This window comes from Electrona antarctica (assembly GCF_951216825.1).
Source record: "Electrona antarctica genome assembly, chromosome: 9".
In the NCBI taxonomy this organism is placed as follows: domain Eukaryota; kingdom Metazoa; phylum Chordata; class Actinopteri; order Myctophiformes; family Myctophidae; genus Electrona; species Electrona antarctica.
This window is the reverse complement of record NC_136790.1, coordinates 36,108,561-36,130,269: the sequence shown is the minus strand read 5'-3', so window position 1 is coordinate 36,130,269 and position 21,709 is coordinate 36,108,561. Positions and strand designations below refer to the sequence as shown.

At 43.9% G+C, this 21,709-nt stretch overlaps 1 protein-coding gene across 1 annotated transcript in view; it reads right to left on the bottom strand.

Moving 5' to 3' along the window:
• The window catches only part of stab1 (stabilin 1), a gene marked incomplete at its 5' end in the record, with an annotated part of 56,501 nt that overhangs the window by 33,610 nt on the left and 1,182 nt on the right, over window positions 1-21,709 (bottom strand). The window contains 29 exons of the mRNA XM_079510678.1: window positions 210-287; window positions 535-646; window positions 1,028-1,164; window positions 1,330-1,377; window positions 2,590-2,691; window positions 3,044-3,139; window positions 3,314-3,472; window positions 4,407-4,500; window positions 6,711-6,897; window positions 7,438-7,549; window positions 8,713-8,799; window positions 9,275-9,367; window positions 9,998-10,060; window positions 10,309-10,467; window positions 11,386-11,466; window positions 11,898-11,951; window positions 12,291-12,404; window positions 13,161-13,232; window positions 13,822-13,953; window positions 15,349-15,489; window positions 15,967-16,028; window positions 16,985-17,121; window positions 17,375-17,514; window positions 17,796-17,983; window positions 18,523-18,636; window positions 19,084-19,179; window positions 19,469-19,538; window positions 20,401-20,486; window positions 20,947-21,062. Of these exons, the coding sequence (XP_079366804.1) occupies window positions 210-287; window positions 535-646; window positions 1,028-1,164; window positions 1,330-1,377; window positions 2,590-2,691; window positions 3,044-3,139; window positions 3,314-3,472; window positions 4,407-4,500; window positions 6,711-6,897; window positions 7,438-7,549; window positions 8,713-8,799; window positions 9,275-9,367; window positions 9,998-10,060; window positions 10,309-10,467; window positions 11,386-11,466; window positions 11,898-11,951; window positions 12,291-12,404; window positions 13,161-13,232; window positions 13,822-13,953; window positions 15,349-15,489; window positions 15,967-16,028; window positions 16,985-17,121; window positions 17,375-17,514; window positions 17,796-17,983; window positions 18,523-18,636; window positions 19,084-19,179; window positions 19,469-19,538; window positions 20,401-20,486; window positions 20,947-21,062 (3,130 nt within the window). The remainder of the gene's footprint in view (window positions 1-209; window positions 288-534; window positions 647-1,027; window positions 1,165-1,329; window positions 1,378-2,589; window positions 2,692-3,043; window positions 3,140-3,313; window positions 3,473-4,406; window positions 4,501-6,710; window positions 6,898-7,437; window positions 7,550-8,712; window positions 8,800-9,274; window positions 9,368-9,997; window positions 10,061-10,308; window positions 10,468-11,385; window positions 11,467-11,897; window positions 11,952-12,290; window positions 12,405-13,160; window positions 13,233-13,821; window positions 13,954-15,348; window positions 15,490-15,966; window positions 16,029-16,984; window positions 17,122-17,374; window positions 17,515-17,795; window positions 17,984-18,522; window positions 18,637-19,083; window positions 19,180-19,468; window positions 19,539-20,400; window positions 20,487-20,946; window positions 21,063-21,709) is intronic.

Here is a 21,709-nt window from a genome sequence, read left to right as displayed (position 1 = left end):
TCAATTGTTACTTGATTTGTTTTCATTGCATCCTAAATATGTATTTTTATAATGTGTGTTCCTTTGCTTGATGTCTTATGTGAACTAAAGCACATTGAATTTCCTCGCTTATCATATCTTATCTCTGCTGTTATGATACATTATGTTAAGTGTCAGACCTGGTCTATAATGTGAAGGTATCCATTGATACATTATGTTAAGTGTCAGACCTGGTCTATAATGTGAAGGTATCCATTGATAGCAGGCAGGTTGGAGCGGATGATAGAGACATTCCCAATCTTCAGCACCTGAAACAAACACAGTGGATATCACAGCTACGCCTATAGGGTTTTACTTTAGTTTAAAAAACTATTGCACAGGGCAGATATGACAAATAAATATATAAAAAAATGATGATTATTGTTATTGGAGATTATAATTTATTGTTTATATTTAGAGTAGTCATTTGGGTTATCTGGGGACCCCCCCCAAAAAATAGAAAATCATGTCAGATTGAGAACCACTGTGATGCAGTGGTGGTGGTGGTGGTGTTACCCCAGAGTCATTGCTAACTGTCCAGCGTGTGGGTGGGCTCAGGGTGGGCACACTGTTGCCCACCAGCCTCTCCAGCTGTTCCACAGAATACACTCCTGGCAGGAAGTGGGCCCTGCAATGACAACCAGTAGTGGACAGACTAAGTACTCAACCTCCAGTTACTTGCGTCAAAGTATATAGAAGTCGGGTGGAAACCCCATATGTCCAAAACTGTTACTTTTCAGGATTTCAAATTCAAAAATAGCAAAAGTAGCAGATCTATCTTCAAGCTCGACACACGGTGCGGTGTTGTAGATCTGCTACTTTTGTGTGAGGCTGTAGTATGATCAAGTATAGGGCGATTATTTACGGGGGCGGAAACAAGGAGTACTTTTGGCACGTAAGTACATTTTGATGCCAATGCTGTACTTTTTACTCAAGTTAAATCTTCATTTATAGGACGTTTACTTGTAAACAGAGTATTTCTACATTGTGGTGCTCCTGCTACTTTTACTTTACAAAATGAGGCATGCGGTGGCGTTGTTCCCAGAAGCTGTACAGGCTGGGACTGATTGTGCTGTTGGCGTTTGAGGATGGAACCAGAGCCGTCACGTTCCCACTGACATCCACCTGGCCATTGAAATTGCTAAGCTGTGTGGAAACAAGTGGGGAAAAAGTACACACATCCAGACCATTAGACCAGGGTTTCTCAAAGTGGGTGCAAAGTGGGTGCACCCTAGGGTGACGTGGCCCGTGACGCAAGCAGGGGTGGAAAGAGTACTCACATTCTTTACTTAATATATATAGGCTACACACCTTCATCATCTGGTAGAAAGCGGAAGTGTCGTCAACATTGTCCAGCTCCTAAACACAACAAAGCAAAAAAAGAATAAAAACATTGTTGTTTAAAGGTTCTGTAGATGTAAAGGCAGAAAGTGACAACAACCAGGCTCCATGCTCCCTCTCTGACCTGCTCCAACGCCACGCCCCCTCCCGCTCCCTCAGGTCTGGTGATGCCAACCTCCCCAAAACAAACAAACACACCAGAGGGGTGACAGGGCAGCCCCCTCCCCTCGGAACTCACACCCACCTCTCGTTAAAGCCGCCCCCTGCACCCTGTTCAAAGCCTCCCTCAAAACCCACCTTTTCAGACCAGTCTTAGCTTAAAGGACCACTTCACCACTTTTCAACATCTCTTCATATAATTGGTCCTCACTAATGTTCATGATAAAACACCACCATTTTTTCCTACTCAGTCTGTGTCTCATAGAAGGGCTTTGGGCAGTTCGGATACCCGTCCACCAGTGACATCATCATTAGGCAGATTTATTTTTTAAACAATATTTGTTTTAAAATATATTTAGATTTGTATTATTGTGAGAACGATGGCTTCAACTTTTGCATTGCAACTTTTCAGGAAAAGAAAGCCTGCCGTTTCTATTAGCCATCGATGATGTCACTGGTGGACGGGTTTCTGAACTGCCCACAGCCTTCCTATGAGACACAGACTGAGTAGAAAAAATGGTGGTATTTTATCATGAACATTAGTTAGGACCAATTATAGGAAGAGAAGTTGAAAAGTGGTGAAGTGGTCCTTTAATATTTTTAGCCTTTCAACTTTTTTCTCTCAGAATAAAGTTTTGATTGTCTGGGTCAATCAAACGGCAGACTGCTGGGCAAGCGCTGGCGCTTTGGCATGGGGGGTCAGATCAACATATGGAATGAATTCTGTACTGGCCATATATGGAGCATGTCTTGAGTGTACAGGGTTTGATGAGGTCAGATCAATGTATGGGATGTCAGAACAGGTCAGCTCCATATGGAGATCTCAGGGTGGCAGCGGGGGCAGTGTCTTGAGTGTACAGGCCATATATGGAGGCATGACACGTGGCGTGACACTGACGGGAAATGCCGGTTTTCATAGTAAACTGCGACATAGTCGCATTTAGCAGTTCTTTGGTCAGTATTAGAGGTACCGGTATATTAGAAGTATTATGACCGCTGTTATGAGGTTATTAGGAGTATTATGGTCAGTATAAGAGGTGTATTAGAGGTATATTAGGAGTATTATGGTACCTGCAGGATGGTCCCATAGCAGAGGACTCCGTCTCCATGGTAACCTTCCGGACAGGTACAGGTGTGACTGTGAACCCCATTCTCTTGTGATGCACATGTAGCCTGATTCACACACACACACACACACACACACACACACACACACACACACACACACACACACACACACACACACACACACACACACACACACACACACACACACACACACACACTACAAGTTTGCATATCTGCAGTACAGTATGTGTATGTGTACTGTATGTGTATGTAATGCATGCTTGTGTGTGTGCGTGCGTGCGTGCATACATGTGTGCGTGCGTGCGTGTACATGTGTGCGTGCGTGTGTGTGTACATGTGTGTGTGTGTGTGTGTGTGTGTGTGTACATGTGTGCGTGCGTGTGTGTGTGTACACGTGTGCATGTTTGTGTGTGTGTGTACATGTGTGTGTGTGTACCAGGACATGACAGCCTCCGTTCTCCGTCAGACATGGGTCGATGAACTCACAGATGATTCCATCTCCCATAAAACCTGTCTTACACATACACTCACTCTGTAGACAGACAGACAGACAGACAGACAGACAGACAGTTAATCTGTACATCTGTTAAAATTTCTGAGGTGTGTGTGTGTGTGTGTGTGTGTGTGTGTGTGTGTGTGTGTGTGTGTGTGTGTGTGTGTGTGTGTGTGTGTTGTGGACAGGTGTGTGTGTGTGTGTGTGTGTTACCTGGGCGGGGCCGATGTATGTGCAGTCTGCGTCGGGGCTGCAGCCCCCCCTGAAGGCCAGCTGACAGTTGTCGATCTCCACACACACACTGCCATCGCCTGACCAGCCCTCCAAACACACACACGACACATTCACTGCACCCGCAAACACACACTGGGCCTGAGAGAGAGAGAGAGAGAGAGAGAGAGAGAGAGAGAGAGAGAGAGAGAGTCCATTATTACGCTCTACTGGGTAATATATTACAATTTACAAACCATATATTTATTCTTATTTTTTCATTATTATTTGTATTTTTCATTTCCCCAAAACATTATAAAAAAATAAATGAAAAAAGTAATTAATAAAACACAGCCCTCTCATGTATTAGAAGGACAATACCAGTCACCAGAACCAAGGACGGGTGTTTTCAATGAATCTATCATGGTTAAAATGTTTGAGTTTGAAGTAGCAATGGGCTTGTAGAGGAAGCTGGAGTGTCTGATGAAATAAATATTAAATATCTAAACACTGAATCAAGCAACTTAATAATAACTGTCTGGGTGCCATTTTATGCCTGTGTAGGCGTGTACACGTTAAAATGACTGCAAACATGTTTGAAAGTAAAATATCCCTACTTTTGCTGTAGGCCTTCTTTAACTCAAAGGGGCAGCGGTGGCCGAACGGTTTGCGGAGCGGTCTTGATACCGGAAGGTCGCCAGTTTGAATCCCCGGACCGGCACGTTAAAATGACCACCGCTGAAGTGCCCTTGAGCAAGGCATTGGACCCCTACCATGAAATGTTCTATGAGCAGGGTGTGGCTGTAAACAAGCATCTCGAGCTTAGTCCACTTCCCTGGGTAAACAAAGAACTTTGCTTTGCTTTGCTAACTCAAGTAGAAACTTGTCTGAGCTCAAGGCCACCACTGCGCACACGCACGCACACACACTTACATTGATGTCACATCCACCGCGGTCATTCCTCAGACAGGGGTTGACCAGAGTACAGGAATTACCGTCCCCTTCATAACCCGCTTTACACACACATCTAGTACGCACGCACGCACGCACGCACGCACGCACGCACGCACACACGCACGCACGCACACACACTTACATTGATGTCACATCCACCGCGGTCGTTCCTCAGACAGGGGTTGACCAGAGTACAGGAATTACCGTCCCCTTCATAACCCGCGTTACACACACATCTAGTACGCACGCACGCACGCACGCACGCACGCACGCACGCACGCACGCACGCACGCACGCGCGCGCGCGCGCACACACACACACACACACACACACACACACACACACACAGTGTAAGTAAAATAGAGAGGATGAGCAGTAAAATAAATTATACATTAGTATTCCAGTATTGGTACAGAAGATGTAGATCTTGTCCAGAGTAATCTAGTAAGAGAGTGGCAACACTATAGTTGACTCCCATTATAACAATGGAATGCGGAAGTGCGCATTCTATCTCAATGGGATAGTTCCAATGTTTGGAACTATCGCCAATAGGCACCCACTTTGTGGCGAGATCAAAGCGTGTCGCCACTCTCTTACTATTCCACTCGGATGTTGTCATAGCAGTAAAAATGTGTAATCCTGTAATCATGTAGTAATCATGTAGTACTTAGGCCTACTTAGTGTATATTGATTGATTGATTAAAATATGTATTAACAGTTTGCAGAATTACAGTACATTTCAAGCACAAACTCAATACAAAGACTGTTAACTGTGAGTGGACGACCCAATTAAGCATTACACTTGTTTACAAGAGGGTCCACTTTGTTCAATTCATCAAAACATTTAGAGACGTACAAATAGACACTTCTATATAGTCAAAGAACAGAACAGGAATTCATCATAAAGGAGGTAAAAAGGGAAAAGAAACATATACAGTGAGGGGGAAAAGGGGTGGGCGGTGGGGGGGATTCAGATTTTACGGGGGCCAGTTTCGAATTGCAGCCGTCCGTAGGTGCCCTTTGAGAGCGGTTTTGAAGAAGTCAAGGGATTCGCATGTCTTAATGACTGTTGGTAGGGCGTTCCACATTTTGGTGGCATAGGAGCGAAAAGAATTTAGTCCAATGCAGGATGGTCGGGTGTGTGAGTGGTAAGCTATGCCACCCCACTATAGTTTACCTTATAGCCTACCTGTTGTCCATACACTTAAATACTATACGTCCCTCAGAGCTCTATAGCCTACTAGTATATTTTCCGAATTCTGTGGAAAGTTTTAGCTGAAACTATAGCCGACCTCAAAATGCATTGCAGCACGACAGACCCATAAGAAACTAGAAAAAGTGCCCTTCTGGGCACAGGTCTCCACCAGGAGGATAGGAGTGTGTGAGATGTTTGGCAAAATGTTTAGGAGTAATATAAACATGTTTTTTTGTTTGTTTGTTTTTTGCAACAATTTTCTTCATTTTGTTGAGGAAATGCAGAGCCAGATCACTCATCGAATCTCTGAGGATAGAATTGTGGATGAGCAGGACATGTGCAGCATTTTGAATGAAACGGGCCACTCCTGAAAACTTTAGAAGGCAATGTTAGCCAATCAGTGTAGAATCTGATAAATCCAACAGACTCGTCTTGATCACATGACTACAGAGATCATGTGTACCGATTTGCGTGAGATTTGGATGAAATCTGTGCGACTAACATAAGCAATGTGTTTAGCAGAAATCGGCCTCATGGTGGCGCTATAAGCAGATGTGGAGGGATGCAGGGACAATGTTTTTCCATGGCCTCTAGGGAGTGCGCATACATAAGTTGTATACAGATTGATGAAGTTATAGCTAAAAACAGAAATTGGCCTGTTATAGCGCCACCATGAGGCTGATTTGGAAAAGAATGAGTGGCATGTCGTCCTTGGCCTAGTGGAAATGTGTGTGCATCATTTCACGGAAATTGCACACTGTTTGTGATTTGTGGCATTTTGTTTGAAAGGGACCAATCATGTGAGCTTTGGAAGCCAATATTAGCCAATCACTATGGAAGATGGGAAATTGTGCAGATCTGTGTTGATCACATGACTATGGAGATAGTGTATACCGAATTGTGTGATGTATGGATAAAATGTGTACGAGTAATCTACAGAAATGTGTTTTGCCTAAATCGGCCTCATGGTGGCGCTATAACAGGCCGTTGAGGAATATTTGGGGCAGAGGTTCGTCGTTGGCATCCATGGAGTGTGTGTGCAAAGTTTGGCATGGATCGGGCCAACGGTACCGGAGATTAGCTGATAACGGACGGACGGAAGGACGGACGGACGGAAGGAAGGACACACGGACGGACGGACGGAGTGCAAAACATACTCTCTCCCCATGCCTTCGGCCTGGTGGAGACAATTAAGAATATCCCCGGACCCGATTTTGAGAACCAGACCAGTGCAGTAGTAGGCCTACTCACTTGGTGTGTATTCCTTCAGTAACGCAGTAGGCCTCCAGGTGGCAGTGTTGGTACAGTCCATCAGAGTTGCAGGCAGCAGGGGTTTGGTCACAGAATGAACCATGGAAGCCTTCCTTGCAGGAGCCTCGTCTACACACTCCCCCGCTGTGAGGACGGTTATCACACTCCCCGTGCACACAACCACAGTCTGAACACACACACAGACACAGAAAATGAAATGGAAAATGTGTTTCCACAGTGATTCTCAAACTAGCTTTCATGCATGTCAAGGTAAGGGCCAATAGAGAAGATTTGTTTTAAAGAAAACTAAATTATAAGTGACTAACCCTAACCTTAAGTGGCACACTGCGAGCTTGTATAGAGGGTATGCGCGTGACATCATCATCAAACCCGGAAGTTATGCAGGAATGCCTACTGAGTGGCAAAAAACTACTTTCTGGCCTTGACAACCCATGCATCCAAACATAAAAGTCCTATCTGATTGCATTAAACAACGTTAACAATGTTAAACTCACTTTGGATGTTGCTTTGCCACTCGATTTGCCACTCGATGTGCCATTCACTTTAAGCATGCACATACCCTCTATAGCCTATCTGCTATTTTTAAATAGCCATGGTAACACATTTTGCCCTGGAACCCTTCCAAGGACCCCTGGGGGTCCCCAGACCACACTTTGAGAACCACTGCTTTATTTGTTTCGAGACCAGAGAGTGGCAGCGGTCTTACCTTGGTCGCACTGGGCTCCGTATTTGGACGGATTGGAGCAGATGTGACACGCCATGCCTTTGAAGGTTGGCTGACAGCTACATGAACCGTTTCCATGGATACCATCAAAACACTGGATGAGGTGAAAGATAAACAACAATCAGATTGCAGTGGGGAAAGGTTTGCCCTGCCCCCTCAATATATATGACACATTCCCGGGATTCACTGCATGCCTACTATTGTTGGGCATCGACGCTTGATCATAGCTGGCCTTTTGATCAGTGTTTCACAAACTACATTCACTACTACTACTCCAACTATAATCTCTCAAGAACAGACTCTTTCGGCAGGAACATTCAGAACGTGTATACATTGTTGTTAGTGGCAATGAAAACATAGGCGCCCCACTGGAAGAGGAGGGCTGAGGGCAGACCAAACAGGCCAACATCCTGTTATCCACATTCTATTGGGCGCCGCCCCAGAGGCAAATTCAAAAGAAACAAACCGCAAATGATGCAGTTTTTTCCCTTTTTTTGCCAATGATTGCTCCAACTATTACTAGAATTATACCTACGACTAGGGGTGGCACAGTGGATCAGCGGTTACTGGTTAATTCACAGCGAGCAGGTCCTGGGTTCGAATCCCTTGTCGCTCTGCATCTTGTCATCCATGGGTGCGAGGGCGTAGTGAAGATACGGTATAATATGCACACAGAATAACTCTTCCTACAGTACTACCGGGCCCCTTCCCTACTTCCTTCACAGGTGTTACCAATACTACAGGTGTTACCAATGATACTAATTAAGTCGATCTGTTCCATTCTGGTAAAATAGAATTAGGGTGCTGCTATTGTTCATGTTGGTAAGATTACATTTGGTTCCATTTGTACACTCTCAGAGTTATGGGGGTCCTTGAAATGAAAAAGCCTGAGAACCACTATACACTAAATGTAACAGAGCCTTAATTAGTATCATCGGTAACACCTGTGAAGGAAGTAGGGAAGGGCCCCAGATGTAGGAAGAGTTCTTTCTAAAACGGCTGCTGTGCATACAGTAGGCTACCCTATTGCCACGGATTCATCGAGGTAGGTGGAGCAGATGTAGTAGCCTATGTAAGCATTGACTATCCGGGGTGAGAGCGACAATCATTCAGGGATATCACCTTGGAGTACACCTTGAATACCATACTACTACTATTTGTGTCCAGGTAGCTAAATAGTAGAGCCTATGAATTGGACGATTCTGGTTTCAATCCTGAAGTAATCTATATTTTATCTGATTGGATGGATAGACTTACTGTTCCTTTGTCATAGCAGGGATGCTGGAAGCCTCCAATACATGGTTTACAGTCTGGACCATAGAATCCTTTACAGCATTCTGCTACCTGACACACGCACGCACACACGCACACGTACACACACACACACACACACACACACACACACACACACACACACACACACACACACACACACACACACACACACACACACACACACACACACACACACACACACACACACACACACAGTCGTATATTAACATGTTAATTTAACATGTATACCAACTGTTGACTTGACAGTAACTGCACAGGTCTCTCTGCAGTCTGCACCTCTTCTGCCCTATACTGTGAGCCTTTATACCTCTAGCCCTTGACCCTAGATTCTAAACTAAATCCTTAACCCCTGACTGTTAACCCCTTATCAACCCTTAACCCTTAACACCTAACAATGACCCAAAACGATAATGTCAAAGATCACTCACATGCACGCACACGCACATACACATACACATACACATACACATACAGTACATAGATTCATGATACACATACGCATACGCACACACAGGAGTGTTACCTCAGTGGTGACGTTACAGTACTTGGCACAGCCCTTACTGAGAGAAGGGTCCAATGGTGATGTCACATAGGTGCAGCCAGTCAGATGACTGTCCTACAGACAGACAGACAGACAGACAGACGGTAAAATTATGCTCAGAACATCCTACTATAAATGCGCCACGTCTCTGCATGCGTGTGTGTGTGTGTGCGTGTACGGTTGTAATGCACGTAACTCGAGAACCGTTTGACCCGTTTGACCCACCGACTTCACATTCGACACACACCCCCACAGGGAGTGCAGTGCCCGGTATCGAGTCGGTCGGACCCACACTTCTCCAGAACCACCACAAAAGGCTCTGCTCAGGCTCTGCCAGTGGGCCTAATGAGGCCAACTCCTTTCACCTGGGCCAGGCTCTGCCAGTGGGCCTAATGAGGCCAACTCCTTTCACCTGTGCAATTTCCAGCCTCTGCCTCAGCTAATTGAGGCTCAACCAATCAGGCTCTGCTAGTGGGCCGAATTGATTGCCAAATACACTTTTCAGTTTGTAGTCTTCACACACAGGCAAACAGGCACATACACAGATCTCCATGTGGGACACCGGCTGACGGGTGCTATGACAACGTATATCATTAGGTTCCCAAGTTGCATCGTTCCCAAGTAGGCCGGTGGCCGACTGCGACGGGCACGTACAGGTCTAGTTATAAGAATAAGAATAATAGAAGAACATAATAGTTTATTTACCAGTTCGATGCTGCCTTCTGGACACTGTGTCTGAAAGAGATAACTACAGCGAACACATGGACCCTGTTTCCAGGAAGAGAAAAAAACATGAAGGTATCTACATATATACTCAGATATATCAATCCGGTACAGTATGCACATGTGGCTTTAATCATCGCATTGTACATTGTATATTATACATAAATAACTGGTATATACTGTGTGCTGTACATGAGATTAGGGTGCAGAGTATCATCACATTGTACATGGTATATTATACATGAGATTAGGGTGAAGAGTATCATTGTACATTGTATATTATACATAATTACCACGGTGATTTTGCTCTGGATGACATCACAGCGATGAGGCAGGATTGGTTTGATGGAGGGCGGGACTAACAGGCCGCCCACCATATGGATGATCCCATTGGATGCCACGATGTTGGAACTCTCCAGAGTGGCGTTGATCTCCCCCAATAAAATCCTGCCCTGAGAGAACCAATCTGTCAGTCTGTCGCCTACCGATACGTCTGGGGGGAACAGCTAACAAACCTACCTAAAGTCCACTGCTGAACTAATCATATCACCTCCCAATATGAAGGACTGCCTTTTGATTAGTTCAGCAATGCAGGGTTATTTCTACTCTTAAATTGTTTCTGCCCATGCACTATCCAACCCAATGCGATGCAATGAATGCAATGTGATGTGATGTCATGCGATGTGATGGAGTGCAATGTGATGTGATGCAAAGGGATGTGATGCGAGTGCAGACGATAGCCGACATGAACTCGAGACTCCTGGATGGCCACTCTCCTGTCTATCATCAGGGTATTGAGCTCTGAAGTGTGGTTAGTTCCATTGTCACACTGCAGTGTGTCTATAGGTGGTGCACCTCTTTCTCCTCCTAGCTGTGCCTTGTGTTGGCTCCATGGGACAGTTTTGGGTGCGTGACAGTGCCTCATCCTTCTCTCTCTACAGGTCTGACTGGCCTTGTGCATGAGCTGCTGGAGTCCTCTAGAGGTCCACCCATGTGCGGACCCCCAAAGTGATATGTATTTAGCCGCGGACCCCCATAAGAAAAGATTGGGGGTGTGAGGTTTGATTGACAGCATCTATTTCATTGCAGGGTACTGGCCCCTCTCACTCAGGCACGCACAGACTAGGATACTTTAAATCATAATAAATTATAGAGTGCCATTTTCGGTTTAGATAAAAACTCAGTTTTGTATTTGATCATTAAACAGTACTTTTTGCCCTAAATCCCCCAAAATGAGATTATTGTGATTAGTTTAGCTTGCAAGGTGATATAAGTTATGCCTGTATCAGTTTTTTCTTGTTATAGTCTGACTTGTGAGTCTACTGCCTATCATTGACACTACTGTATGCATAATAATAACAATAACTTACATCATCAGCCACTGTAATCCTGATGATCTGATTGGCCATCGTCTGGATCTGAGGAAGACTGGCCAACTGGTCTGCTGTCAACTAGACAGACAGACAGACAGACAGACAGACAGACAGACAGACAGACAGACAGACAGACAGACAGACAGACAGACAGACAGACAGACAGACAGACAGACAGACAGACAGACAGACAGACAGACAGACAGACAGAGTTAGACTGGGTACTGGGTACTGGGTAGGTAGGTATAGGTAGTAGCCCAAGAGTTAGACTCTTTATTCTGACGTCATCACTCTCTACTAGAGTCTAAAGGCTCATTCATAGTCTGGATTTTCGGTGGTGAGGTGACCACCAGAGCTGAAATAACGTTGAGCGGTGGTGAGTAAAAACAGAGAGAAGGGCTGGGGTGGTGGCGGTGGTTTGCTCTTCACCGCGGCTATGAAGCGCTATTCATAGTCTGGATTTTCGGTGATAGATAGATAGATACTGTAGATAGATAGATAGATCTTACTGCAGCATGGGAGAACATGTGATATTTCAGCATCTCCTGAAGTTTGTGTTGAGCCTGCATGGAGAAATGCAACACATGTGGGCTAATATTATTAGTCAGTAATACCAATAACACAAAAAAATCACACCTGTGTGAAGTGAGGGGCACTCTTATCATCAATTTCATCATACATCATCATATCACATTCCGTGCTCAACCAATCAAATCATCACACATGTCATTAGGCTTGAACAGAGCACCAAAAATGTGTGTTCACATTATTTTTTTTACACTTTTTGAAATAATATTTCTTATTACTCCTTATTACATGCTGTCTTGTTCAATTAACTGTTGCAGCCTTAGTTATCATGAGACGTTTTGAACAGAAACCCATCCATCCGTAAATGCTCTTACGTGGTTTAGCATGTAGATAATGCTTCCGTCCCTGGCTCTGTCTACAGCCTGGTTGGTGGGCACAAGCACAGTGAGGGGCCCCGGGCCCCGCAGACCGAGGGGGGCCCCGCAGTTCTATAGGACAAACACACATACATAGAGTAGATCAGTGGTTCCCAAACTTTTTAGCTCGAGACCCAAAAGAGAAAGTAGACTTTTGCCCGGGACCCAAACTAACAGATCAGTTAGAAGTCAGGTGGAAACCTCATACAAATCCAAAACTGTTACTTTTCAGGATTCAAATTAAAAAACTGCCAAAGTAGCAGATCTATCAGCCAAAGTAGCAGATCTATCTTCAAGCTCGACGGATGTCGCGTTGTAGGTTTTTTTTTAAATTGATGACAATGCTTACTTTTTTGGGAATGTTTTTGGAAAATGTTTTGAAATAATAATAATTTTTAAAAAAAAGTAAGAAACAAAAACAAAAATGTACCTATAAAAATGTGTCTGCGACCCACAAATAGGTCCTGACCCAGTTTTTGGGAACCAATGGATTAGATACAATACAACACACATAGATTAGACACACAATATCTAATTATACATAGAAGCTACAAGTACTGCGGGCTATAGTAGCCTACTGTAACAAGATGTAGTCAAATGCTAAGGGTCAAAAACAAAAGACCTCACGTGTAATTTAAGCTGACAAAGGTTGATCAATCAATCAATCAATCCTACTTCTCGGAACAATGGTTTTTAGCTACACATACTTCAATAAGCTGTAGGTCCATAACTGTTTGACACGATAATAACTCCACAACTTCCTTCTTAAAATGAAACTTTCTGACCACTCACTGCATTCTGAGATTATACAAAACAGTCTATACTCACATCAACCAGAGACAAGAAACGGTTGTATTTCTCATCTAGGGTCAGAATCTCTCCGATTGTCTTGTCAGCAAACTGGCAGGCAGGCAAGCAGACAGACAGACAGACAGACAGACAGACAGATCAAAAAGCTGACAAAAAATGCATTCTCAGGTCGGGATACCAATTTGATCCAATCTGGATAGAGAACTCACACAGGATACAGATTAAACAAGTGCAATTGGAAGCGATGATGCAAATTGGAACTGGAACACTATCAAATTTAAGATGATAAATGGGTACTCGCTACTGAATTTTGCAATCCACCTGAAAATATATTTTTTTGTTTATTAAATGGAGTCCCCTGTTACTGAACAAACACTCTATAGCAATAATTACAATCAGAAAATAGTGTTTTAACCTTTAAAGTAATGTTGTTTTAACACAAAATAATATCATTTAATAATTCATACCATTTCCCTTCCTAGAAATGTAATGTCAAAATGTGTCTTTGAAATGTAGTGGAGTGAAACTTATAGTCTAAGTATCCATTGTAAAGTACATTTTAAAATGTGTACTTACATGTAAGTGCAGTAGCCTACTACTACTCAATTCAATTTAGGATGGATGGATTAACTCATGTGATTCATTCATTCATTCGCTCTCTGTAGCGCCGTTGTCTCACCTGTTCATCCAGCGGTTGTTCATCACTGATTGTGATTGGCCGGTCGATGATGTGAATAATCCCATTGGATGCTGGGATGTTTGCCTGGAGGACAGTGTACAGTCTGCTGGGAGCCTGCAACAGGATGAACTGCTGTAGAAACAAACACACACACACACACACACACACACACACACACACACACACACACACACACACACACACACACACACACACACACACACACACACACACACACACACACACACACAGAGACAGAGCATTGTTTCTCAACCTGGTGGGCCGTGACGGTATTGCAAGTGGGCCCCCATATAATTAACAAAAGTTACAAAACATTAAGATTTTAATGATAATAAAATGTTATTACATTTTTTTTAAAGTCTCATGTTATTTTTTCTTGAAGCGCGTGGAATGCTTTTATACCAATAAAGAAATAAAGTATTCTATGTTAGTTCCATTAAATCCCAGTTATAAATGAACATGCAGATGGGTTGGCGAGTGGTTGGCACCAAAACATTGTGGGCACCTCAATGCTATTATAATTATTTCCCCCCAAATTGTAAAACAAAAAATGTTTGTAGTGTGGAGTACCGTAGATGTTACCTTGTTTCCCTTGTTCCTGTAGTGTGGAGTACTGTAGATGTTACCTTGTTTCCCTTGTTCCTGTAGTGTGGAGTACCGTAGACGTTACCTTGTTTCCCTTGTTCCTGTAGTGTGGAGTACCGTAGATGTTACCTTGTTTCCCTTGTTCCTGTAGTGTGGAGTACCGTAGATGTTACCTTGTTTCCCTTGTTCCTGTAGTGTGGAGTACCGTAGATGTTACCTTGTTTCTCTTGTTCCTGTAGTGTGGAGTACCGTAGATGTTACCTTGTTTCCCTTGTTCCTGTAGTGTGGAGTACCGTAGATGTTACCTTGTTTCCCTTGTTCCTGTAGTGTGGAGTACCGTAGATGTTACCTTGTTTCCCTTGTTCCTGTAGTGTGGAGTACCGTAGATGTTACCTTGTTTCCCTTGTTCCTGTAGTGTGGAGTACCGTAGATGTTACCTTGTTTCCCTTGTTCCTGTAGTGTGGAGTACCGTAGATGTTACCTTGTTTCCCTTGTTCCTGTAGTGTGGAGTACCGTAGATGTTACCTTGTTTCCCTTGTTCCTGTAGTGTGGAGTACCGTAGATGTTACCTTGTTTCCCTTGTTCCTGTAGTGTGGAGTACCGTAGATGTTACCTTGTTTCCCTTGTTCCTGTAGTGTGGAGTACCGTAGATGTTACCTTGTTTCCCTTGTTCCTGTAGTGTGGAGTACCGTAGATGTTACCTTGTTTCCCTTGTTCCTGTAGTGTGGAGTACCGTAGATGTTACCTTGTTTCCCTTGTTCCTGTAGTGTGGAGTACCGTAGATGTTACCTTGTTTCCCTTGTTCCTGTAGTGTGGAGTACCGTAGATGTTACCTTGTTTCCCTTGTTCCTGTAGTGTGGAGTACCGTAGATGTTACCTTGTTTCCCTTGTTCCTGTAGTGTGGAGTACCGTAGATGTTACCTTGTTTCCCTTGCTCCTGGCTGTGATTCTGCCTCCGTCCAGGTTGAAGTCCTGGCCCTCCAGCTGCTCATAGAGATGCTGACCCACCATCAGGTGGTTCTGGCACAGCGGAAACACCCCTGCTTCTGTGTCATTCACTCCCTGAATGAAACATGCTGACGTTTACATCTACGCAGATTATGTTGTGTCATATTTAAGGGTGCAACAGTTAAAGCGGCACAATGTAACTTTTTTTGAATGAATAAAAATGTCAATTTGTCCAATCTGTATGGCAGATAAATGTTAACACAATATAAATTGAGGTGATTGTAGTTTGTCTCCCTACTCTTCCATTGAGACATTTGGATCGTGTCAAAGGTCATGTCTCACCTAAACACAGGATTAATCATAAAACAACTCACATTGCATGAGACGTTGTTAGATGGCTGTTTTCACTATGCACAGAATAGAGATGCCAGTGTTAAAGTGGTTAATATTATTGGTTAGTGGTTAATTATCAGAACAATTATAATGAATATTAGTAGTATTTTTTATTTTTGTATTAGTATAGTGATAAGAGCATAGAGCAGTATTAGTAGTATTGCTATTAGTTTATTATTATTATTATTGATAACTTACAGACACAGGGATGAAAGCAGTAAAAGGTCCAAGTTGAGTCAATCTGAGCTCACAGCCTTCCTCTGAAACATCATAATCACACAGTTCAATAATAATTCATTAATTCATGCATTCATATATTTATTTTGTATTATTTTTGTTGTTTTACAAAGATAACCCCAATATGAGAACAATATTATATAATAATGGTTATATAATATATAACCACACTGTCCTAAGCAATGTTAACTAGGAACATTTCACTTTTTTCATATTATTCCATATTATGGGTCCTCAATAATGACTTTCTTCACCCAAAGAGACATGCTCCCCCCAGTTCAGATAGATATAGGCTTCCTGAACCAGTGTACATTTTTACAGCAATTTTTTATTTAGTTTAGTCACATTCTTTTGAAAATAATGTCATTTAGTCATATTTTAGCCATCTGAAATGTTTTAGTTTTCGTCTAGTTTTAGTTGACTATATAACATTTGATGGAGTTGGTTTTGTCGGCACAAATGTATTTTGGTGGGCCTTGGATGGCATCGTAATGGCTGATTTTACACTTGGTTGCATGCTGAAAATAGCCGATCTACAAGCTTGTATGTAGATGATAGATCTGTTATTTTCAGAGCGCAACACCCGAGTGCAACCAAACGAAACAAATTACTAAAAATGACTTCTTCACTAGTCCCTCCTGAACATCTATTTTTATTTTTTGACAAAATCAACAGTATATTTAGTCATAGTTTTAGTCATCATTTCGTTTTTATTTCGCTTTTTTGTTGGAGGTAGTCGACAAACATTTTTAGTCATCGTTTTAGTCGATGAAATTGATACTGTCACTCAATGAACTATAGTTCATTGAGTCAGGACATTTGGAGGTTCCAAGGAAAGGTTCTGCGACCAGCACTCTGAAGCTCGGATTGAGTTAAATCACCTGCCTTTCAGAAGAAATGTCTGCTCGTTGGAAGGAGCATGTGTTGCGCTTTAGCAGCACATTTGTTTTTTGTGTGTTTTTTTTCTTTCTTTTTTTACCAGCAATGGCGTTCCTGATGACGTCCGACAGCTTCCCTTGCAGCGGTCCACCATCTTTGTGTAGCTCCAACAACCGTCTCAACAGGTTACCATAGCAACGCATCCCATCCCCCACCTCATCTTTAGCACATTCGCACCTGAGACAGACAGACAGACAGACAGACAGACAGACAGACAGACAGACAGACAGACAGACAGACAGACAGACAGACTTTGACGGATGTGTGACAGTGTGTGATAGGCTGCGGTGTGATGCATTGTGATGTCAGGTTGTAAGTGGTCCACTGTGTGTGTATGTGTGTGTGTGTGTGTGTGTGTGCGTGCGTGCGTGCGTGCGTGCGTTCGTTCGTGCGTGCGTGCGTGCGTGCGTGCGTGCGTGCGTGCGTGTACCTGGGTTGTCCATCCAGACCAGTGTGACAGGTGGCTGTGGGGTGACAGGGGTTTGATGAACATGCAGGAATCACATGACAGCCCAGCTGCACGGAGGAAGAATCCACAGGACTCATGCCAACCATACACTGACAGCTAGACTAGAGAGGGGAGGGGGGGGGGGGGGAGAAGCGGGGGGAGAGAGAAAGAGAGAGATAGGGAGAGGTACTAGTTAAATTCTTGTGACTAGTATGACTACCGGTAATAAAACAGCAGTTGACGCTATTAAAGTGAGACCGACATGCCGGGAAGAGGCGCACGCACGCACGCACGCACGCACGCACGCACGCACGCACGCACGCACGCACGCACGCACGCACGCACGCACGCACGCACGCACGCACGCACGCACGCACGCACGCACGCACGCACGCACGCCTACCTTGTTGGGTCCCTTAAAGACACAGACAGTGGAGTCGAGGGCACAGCCACCATTGTCGGTGGAGCATGGGTTTATGGGGGCGCAAATCTTTCCGTCGCCGCGGTAACCCTGTTTACAGGCACACTTGACCTTTGACCCCGAGGCTGAGCACTCTGCATTCACATCACAGTCCCCCTGTGAACACACACCTGGACGGACGGACAGACAGACAACCACATTAAGGCCAATTCATGCTTTCAGCAAAGTATCAAGCGTCGTTGACGCATCACACTCAAGTCCCAAGAACAGTAGGGAATAACCCATTCCCTGCCAACAAACATTTGCATTAAGTTAAATTACAAGAAGTCTTGTTCAGAGGAATTGTTATTTTGATTAACGTTTGCCCGTTATCTCTCCTAATGGTACCAACATCAATACAGCATGGAAATGTGGATCTATTAAGGCTGAATCTCATCAAATGGTGGTCCGTGGCTCAAATACAGAATCAATAATGGGCCTTCATATGAAAAAGGTTGAAAACCACTGCTCTACACCAAATCCCTTCGCCAAAAACAGCCTGATCTACAAGCTCACAACGCATCACAACATGTTGTGTCACTACTTCTTAATTATTATTATTTATTTATTTTAATTGATGGAATTTCTTAGATGTGTGAGCCACTGTTTGGGACACTGTCACAGAGACAGACAGACAGACAGACCGACAGACAGACAGACAGACGTTTACTTGGACAGGTGTTCTTGGAGGTCTTGCGGTGTCCAGGCAGACAGTCACACACAGCGGCGTCTCCCACTGTTTTACAGTAGGAATAACTGCTGCAGTTCTTACAGCCCGCACTCACTGCACAACACAACACAGTACAATTATGTTACATAATGCACAATGTACACTTATGTTATATAAATCAAATACACAACACAAACAATAACACACATATAGTCATCATGTGTATGTGTCATAGCAGAGGTGCTCAGATTATGGTCAGGACTCAGAAGTACATTCTACAGAGACCCAGAGTGAGGTCACGGGAAGATTGACAACTGACAACTGAAATCCCACTCGTGTGAATTGAGCGGTGAAGGCTACTCAATAGCACCGCTGGCTGGCTGCCAGCGGTATGTACTGTAATGCCTCAACTGCTACAATTCCAAGTCTTACAATTCAGGACAATTCAGGGGTGGTGGAGGTTCCTCGGTTCAAAATGATTCTTTTGGGTGGTCGCAGCCTGAAAAGGTTGAGAACCACTGCATTAATAATAGTGCTGTGATCAGAGTGAGGTGAGGTCACCTTGGTCACATCGTGGCCCGCTGTATGGAGGCTGGCAGTAACACTCTCCATTTCCCTCTGGGCCGCTGTTACACACTCCATTCACACAGTCACACTCTGGAGAGACAGACAGACAGACAGACAGACAGACAGACAGACAGACAGACAGACAGACAGACAGACAGACAGACAGACAGACAGACAGACAGACAGACAGACAGACAGACAGACAGACAGACAGACAGACAGACAGACAGACAGACAGACAGACAGACAGACAGACAGACCACTGTTAAGATGTTATACATTTGTTGTTGTATATTTTTGATCATCTTAATCTCTATGTGCCATCACGTGACAGACAGACAGACAGACAGACAGACAGACAGTTGTCATGGTGACATACGTTTGTCACAGCTGGGTCCGTAGGTGTTTAGGTTCTGACATTTCTCACAGGAAATCCCAGAGAAACCCTCCTACAAAATATAGAAGGCCATACTGTACAAATCAAATGAAAATGATCATAACATCAACAACATTTACCGTATAAAGAGAAATAAATAAAATAGGATTTCACGGTTCACCTCACTTCCACCTTGAATTTGTGTTGTGTATTTGTCATAGCTCAGGCTCAGGCTATGGCAAAGATTGGAGGCAGGAGACGAAGTAAAAGTGTAACAGAACTGTCTATTTATTATAAAATAGGCCTAATGACAGGAAACTAAGGCATGAACTGGAGAATTGAAATAACATAACATAAGGCTATAAGGATCCTATGAGGTGTGGAGTCAGTAATCAGTGGTGTAAGTGTGGACGTGAGCCATAGTGTGGTGCGTGTGTGGATGGAAAGAATATCTCAAAACATAAAGAACACAAAAGGCATGGAGAACAAGCATGGGAGTGGAGGCACAGGCGGCAGGCCTGCCTCCTCTGGATCTCTCTGAATGAATGGCAGTATTGCAACGTGTTGTGTAAGTGTTCTCAGCCCACCCAGAACACTAAACCACCCATCTGACCACCGTGTTAATGTAAGTGGTCACAGTGGTGTGCCGCATGCATTTTCAGAGCATGTTTATTTAAATGGTCAATCAATCAATTGTGTTCCGGCTTTGATAAATGGAACTATAACGTAGTAGTTTAAGTTCCTAGTTCCTGGTTGAAGTTAGTTCCTGTATGGTTAAAGTTTTGGGATCACCATATGAATCAAGGTTTTAATATAGTGAGTGTGTGTGTGAGTGTGTGTGTGTTTTGTGTGTGCGTGTGTGTGTGTGTGTGTGTGTGTGTGTGTGTGTGTGTGTGTGTGTGCGTGCGTGCGTGTGGGAGGGTGTTGATTCTTACCTCACAGACACAGGTTCCGTTGCCCAGTTCTCCATCTAGACACGTCCCATGGAAGTTACACACCTTCCCCAACGAACTGGGACACCCTGGACACACACGCACACATGCACGTATACGCACGCACACACACACACACACACACACACACACACACACACACACACACACACACACACACACACACACACACACACACACACACACACACACACACACACACACACACACACACAGTCACACACAGATGGACAGACACATGCAGGCAGACATAATAGCTTTCGCCTTTCTTTACATTGTATTATTTACATGACTATTTAACCTGTGGTTTGTTGACTAGAGTTCATGTCATTTACTCAGATCTTACACTTGGAACTCACTCTTGATAAAATCGTCGGATAAATACCTACTGTACATTGCGCGCATGCGTGCGTGCGCGTGTGTGTGTGTGCGTGCGTGGGTGCGTGCGTGCGTGGGTGTGTGTGTGTGCGTGCGTGCGTGCGTGCGTGCGTGCGTGGGTGGGTGCGTGCATGCGTGAGTGTGACTCACGAAGACACAGTGGGCCCCAGTGATCAGGACAGCAGTGTGTCTTCAGGATGATTCTGCTGCAGGTGTGTCTGCAGCCTGGAAGCTCCTCCCCAATGCCGCTCCTATACACCGCGTATCTACACACAACGCAATCACACAGCTGTTCAGACATTAACCAGAAGTTGGTGCCCAAGAGTAGAATGTACTTCTGGGGCTGTTAACTTTCATTGAGTTATAATATACATAGTGTAAATTACCGTATAACTCTTTACCAGTGGTCTGGTAAAGAGTTTTCATATCAAGGCCCATTATTTATTTGGCATTTGAACCATAGACCACCATTTAATAAGGCTAAATTGATTTAGCCTCAGTTTAGCCTCAATATTATTTTGTTGTCGTTGGATAAGATTTTGTCCACTTTTCTATGATATGTGACACCTAGGAGAGACAACAGGCAAACATTGGTCAAAATAACAATTATTTTACCTTAACAATAATTGAACTCTTGAGAGTGTAAAATGAAATCAAATGGACCCCATTTGATTTCATTTTACACTCTCAAGAGTTAATGATCTATAGCCCTTTTTGAAACTAGCTCCTCGTCACTCGCCCTACACACTTCCACTCGGTTTGAGTATAGATATATAAATAATAGAGTCGGCACCAGGATTCCCCTCCCATCCAGTGCCATCTCTATTATTTATATATCTATGCTCAAACCAAGTGGAAGTGTGTAGGGCGAGTGGCAAGGAGCTAGTTTAAAAAAGGGACTAAGGGGTTAGTG